This window comes from Setaria italica, chromosome III (genome assembly GCF_000263155.2).
Source record: "Setaria italica strain Yugu1 chromosome III, Setaria_italica_v2.0, whole genome shotgun sequence".
NCBI lineage: Eukaryota > Viridiplantae > Streptophyta > Magnoliopsida > Poales > Poaceae > Setaria > Setaria italica.
The window spans coordinates 30,265,858-30,271,230 of NC_028452.1; the positions used below are offsets into that span (position 1 = coordinate 30,265,858).

Consider the following 5,373-nt stretch of genomic DNA (forward strand, 5'->3'; position numbering starts at 1 on the left):
ACGAACTATTCCATTGTAGAAGTCTCCCCTTCTCCTTTGGTCCGTCCCCCGGCACTGGCAGCAGCATGTCGTCTCCCATTCCACTCATTTTATCAATAGCAATTAGTTAAGGATACCAAACAATCCGAGGCAGGAGAGGAGCAAGGAGAGGGAGGAACAAGGGAATCCATATCTGGAAAGGCCATTTAGATCCCTGGCTCCAGATAGAAAAGAAAACGAGGCCTGGTTTCTTCCAGCACGGCGGATCCTCCCCCCTTTTTTTTTCCCCCTTCCCCCCCCCCCCCCCCCCCTCCCCCCCCCCCCCACCCCATCCGCCAGCCTCGCATTCCGCCATTTGATTTCTCTCTCTCTCTCTCTCTCCCTTCCTTCTCTGCTGCCGGGGAGGAGGAGAGGAGAGGAAAGAGGCGAAGGGCGCACCGGGAAGGAGGAGGACCAGGAGGACCAGGAGGAGGCGCTTGCCGGCGGAGTTCTCTCGCCTCCTTCTTGGCTCCGATTCCGGGTGCCATAAAACGCGCGCCGCCGGCGGCCACCCGGCAGCCATGTCGCCCTTCTACCTTGCTCGCAGTGCTTCCAAGGTGCGTGTAGTTTGTCGGTTGGATTTCATTGTTTCCGGGCCATTCGTTGAGAGGCCTCGTCAGATTCTTGTTGAGAGGCTTGACTTGAGATTATGGGGATGGGATTGGCGTGCAGCTAGTGAGGAGGATCACCTCGGAGGTATCGGTCGAGCTCAAGATCCTCTCTGAGAAATGGCGCCTTCTTCTCGCTGGCCTCGTTTTCCAGGTACAGCCCGATTAAGTTTTATCTGTGTGGTTACTCCTTCCCAAGGGATGGTATATAGCAGGATCATTCATCTCGCCTGGCAATTGCAAATTCAGCCTCAAGAAGCAAGTGCTGTAGAATTCTGTTCTAAACGATCACTAAAGTTGCGACAGCTTCTGCATTCTCTTTTTCTTATTAATGCTTTTCTCACGGCAGACCAAATTTTGGTGGAGTACATTGATGGGTGACCAGCTGGGCGTTTGCTATTTACATCCATATGTACTAATTCTTGTTTATTTTTGGAATAAACAGTACATTCATGGTTTGGCCGCACGAGGGGTTCATTATTTGCACCGGCCTGGGCCTACCCTTCAAGATCTAGGCTTTATGATTCTTCCAGTATGTACAACACGAGCCCTTGCTTCCAATCTTGTTTGTCTACGGATTGATAGAGAACCAATGCAGAACATGTAATGGTAGAATTCAATACTGGAAATGCTTTCTTACTTGCATTTTTTTATCTGCTGAATTTCTTGTAGGAACTTGGAAAAGAAAGGGGTTACATCAGTGAGACATTATTTACATTCATCTTCCTCTCCTTTGTATTGGTACACATCTTCTTTACTGTCTTTCTTTTCCCTTTTGTGGGGGCGTGTGGCTAGTTTGATCACAAACCAGATGATTGCACATGAGGAAAATTGGCTATTTGTTTTAAGCGAACTGAAAATTCTGCGATGCATAGAGACGGATAAATATGCGAAGCTTTATGTACAAAGTAAACATTACTCGTGCTTGTATGATTTCTGGTTGTTAACCCACTTCTTCTATTGTTCCCCATTTTCTCTATTTTTTCTTGTTCTTTTCCTGAAATTGTCAATTTTGCTCCTATCTGCAAGTTTATCCTTACTCATTTATAGCATATGTAATGTACCAATTTTTCTCGTGCCTGCAAGTTTAACCTTGCTCAATTGTAATTTGTAACAGCGTCGCTTTTGCCTTTGCAGTGGACATTTCATCCTTTCATCCTTCAGACCAAGCGCTTCTACACTGTTCTGATCTGGCGCAGGGTGCTTGCCTTCTTATGTGTAAGTGTTCCTTGGTTTGCATGTTTTCTTTTATGTGATTCTTCTGATCAGCTGATATCTGCGTTTGTATTCTACAATAAACAGGGAGTTGATTTTCTTTTTTCCTTTTTTGGTTCTTTAGGCTTCTCAATTTCTACGGATAATAACATTCTATTCCACACAGCTTCCAGGTCCCAACTATCATTGTCGCGAGGTACGTGGCTTGTTGAGGCTAGCTCATCTTGTGGTGCCAGATTTTGTTATAAGTTGGCTACTATACTTTATGTGATTATGACTGAATATTTCATTAATCGCATTCTACAGGGCTCACCTCTGGCCAGATTACCACCACCCCAGAATGCAGCAGAGGTCCTTCTGATTAATTGTAAGAGGCAACTCCACTATGCTTCGAACTATTATGCCATCCCTTTTGTTGGTCCAAATGTATTAAGCTAGCTCTGTCATTTGACAACAGTCCCAAGGGGAGTGATATATGGCTGTGGTGACTTGATATTTTCATCCCACATGATTTTCACTCTAGTCTTTGTCATAACATACCAGAAGTATGGAAGTATAAGGTGAAGATATGTTCTTTAATTCTTTTCTTGTTTATGTCATCCCAACTGCAAAAGATATCCTAATTTTTGTTTATTCATGCCAGGTTTGTTAAGATGCTTGCGTGGTGCATAGCTATTGTTCAGAGTCTTCTTATTATATCTTCTCGCAAGCATTACAGTGTTGATGTTGTTGTAGCATGGTTAGTACATATTCTATTGCATTGTGGAAATATTACCATGCTTCTTTTTCCCTTTGTTGATGTATCTTTCCTAGACAGGTATACTGTGAATTTGGTTGTTTTCTTTGTGGATAAGAAGCTTACAGGTGAGAAATAATCCCTTTCCATTGTTGGCAATTATTTTTTCTGAATGGTTTCATTTGTTAGTAACCGTTGTTCATTCTGCAGAACTTCCCGACCGATCAGCAGGGTCTGCATCAATACTACCTGTCAGTACGAAGGACAAAGATACCAAGTTGAAAGAAGAGAGCACGAGATTGTTGAATGGTAACTCTGGGGATTCAGCTGACCGGGTATGAAATAACAAGTGTTTATCATGACATGATGGCTACATTTTTGTTATACTACCCTGCATATTCTTTGAACTAAGCAGTAGCGTTATGTTGCGGTACAGAGACCACGAACGCAAATTAATGGAAAGCACATTGAGAATGAAAGCCATGTTGATAGTGAAAGTGTGAAAACATGATGAGTGCTGATGGAGCGATTTTTGTTAGTTGAAAGACGTTCCAGAGAAGGAAGGAATATGGGATGACACGTGCTTTGGTGCCTAGCAGCTTCATGACATAGCTATGAAGGAAATAGTTTTAGACCTCACGATCCTACGCAGAACAAGTTTTGTTCGTAAAACTGTATATGTCTATATCCCAGCTGTCTCACTGTGACCCCCCTTTTCTTTTTCTGGTTTCTTTCTTTTATTTTCCGTATTAGAATTCAGATTATTTATGCAAAAGCGTATAGTTTGCACAGCATTGAGATCCTTTGCAAGTGTAATCATCTTGACAATATGAGATTGTCTTGGGTACCTACTTCTGAAAGGTCACATGGTTTGTGAGTTCACAGTTGGCAGAACGGAGAAAATTCTGGAGACCGTAGTTGCTGCGTCTGATTTGTGCGTGAAGGGACCGTGACAGCAGGGGTGAATTGAGCCCTTAAGATTTGTGCGTGCAGGGACTGTGACAGCAGGGGTGAAAGCCTTTAAAAAAATAAGCTTCAAATCTATTTCAATTTCTATCTTTCAATTTCTATCTAGATGAACACTAGGTTTTTCAGTAGGTTGCTATCCAATCTATAAACTACACATGGCAATTCTAGGAAAGGTAAATACGGTTTCAGTAGGTTGCTATCCAATCTATAAACTACACATGGCAATTCTAGGAAAGGTAAATACGGAATTTAGGTTTTCAGTAGGTTGCTATCCAATCTATAAACTACACATGGCAATTCTAGGAAAGGTAAATACGGAATGTAAGTGCAATACAAAATACGGAAGGTTATGAGTTAGAAAAGGCAAACTCCCTTTACCGCGACACGGCAATGTTTACTGAGGTTTTCCACTAGTACTCGTTGGAGTCTCTCTCAAAGAGAATATCCGCGTAAGGACATAAACTCTCCAGTCAAAGTAACTCCGTAGGATATCCAACAGGTCTTTCCTCACGGGCAAGTGGGTCTCCATCTAGACTCTCCCGGATGAATGTTTACTGAGGTTTTCCACTAGTACTTGTTGGAGTCTCTCTTAAAGGGAATGTTCGCGTAAGGACATAAATTCCCCAGTCAAGTAACTTCGTAGGATATCCAACAGGTCTTTCCTCACAGGCAAGTGGGTCTCGGTTTAGACTCTCCCGGATGCTCCTCGCCGCTCTTCACTTGGTAGAGCTTCGACTAAACGCCTAGTGCCTCTCCGCCCAATCACAAGCACCGAGGGCCACTTCACCAATGCAGTTGGAGTGTCTCGCAAGAGTTACAAGCCTTGGATTTACAACTCTTGGTGTGCGCAAGCACCGATAACAAAGAGGTGTGCTAAACTCGTCTAACTCTAGGCTAATCCTTAAAGCATTAGTCTAAACTAGCACTAATCAAAATCTAAGCCTTACGCTAATTGCCTTAATCTTCTCTTTAACACTTTGGTGGATAAACCACTTGTGTATGTGTGGAAATAAAGCCTATAGTTTCATGAAGCTCTAACACACTAGAAATGGCCAGGCGCAAGCCAAGAAACTAGCCGTTGCTCCAACGGTCATAAAAATATTGATCACCGACTCATACTATGACCGTTTCATAGCCATCACCGATTGATACTCTGAATATTGTGACTGTGATCATCGTATCATTTGTTGTATGCATAAAATCTTCTAAAGTCGAATTTGAGTCGATGCCGAGTTGAACTGATCACACCGATTCATCCTATGATTGCAACTATGATCAACGTGTCATCCTATGATGCGTGTTAACTTCAAACCAAGCCAATCACTGATTCATCCTATGCTCCTTTCATGGCCATCACCGTATTATCTTATGATGCGTGTTGACATCAAACCAAGCCAATCACCGTATCATCCTATGATCACCGATTGATAATCTAATATTGTGACTGTGATCACCATATCATACTGTGATACAGAACTATGAGGAATCTTCATCATTTTGCTTCATTTCTACATGTGTCTTTATTCCGGCTTCTCTTTTATAATATCCTGGGTTGCTTTAAAGTCTTCTAGGGTCTTGTGCATGTCCTCTTGACCTTTGTTTGATGTGTTTGATCACCCAAGTCTATTACCTTGCATTCATATGACTAAACCTTGTATACTTACAAACATTCTTAGTCGCATGGGTTAGTGTTGACACACAATCACCAAAATCACTAATGACCTAGTTAGGACCATTTTCATTACAATCTTCCTTTGGTGATTGATGCCAACACAACTAAAACAAGCAATAGTAGGGAAATTAAATATAACTACTTGCTTGGATGCA

At 42.4% G+C, this 5,373-nt stretch overlaps 1 protein-coding gene across 1 annotated transcript; it reads left to right on the forward strand.

The window, feature by feature from the left end:
• Positions 1 to 278: 278 nt before the first annotated feature.
• LOC101781455 (phosphatidylinositol:ceramide inositolphosphotransferase) lies at positions 279 to 3,459 on the forward strand. The gene is made up of 12 exons (XM_004962439.2): positions 279 to 575; positions 691 to 780; positions 1,072 to 1,158; positions 1,299 to 1,367; positions 1,764 to 1,844; positions 1,966 to 2,037; positions 2,148 to 2,208; positions 2,299 to 2,401; positions 2,485 to 2,580; positions 2,659 to 2,705; positions 2,788 to 2,912; positions 3,014 to 3,459. Exons 1-12 carry the CDS (start codon positions 540 to 542, stop codon positions 3,086 to 3,088), a joined length of 942 nt encoding a protein of 313 aa, XP_004962496.1. The 5' UTR covers positions 279 to 539; the 3' UTR covers positions 3,089 to 3,459.
• Positions 3,460 to 5,373: the final 1,914 nt, after the last annotated feature.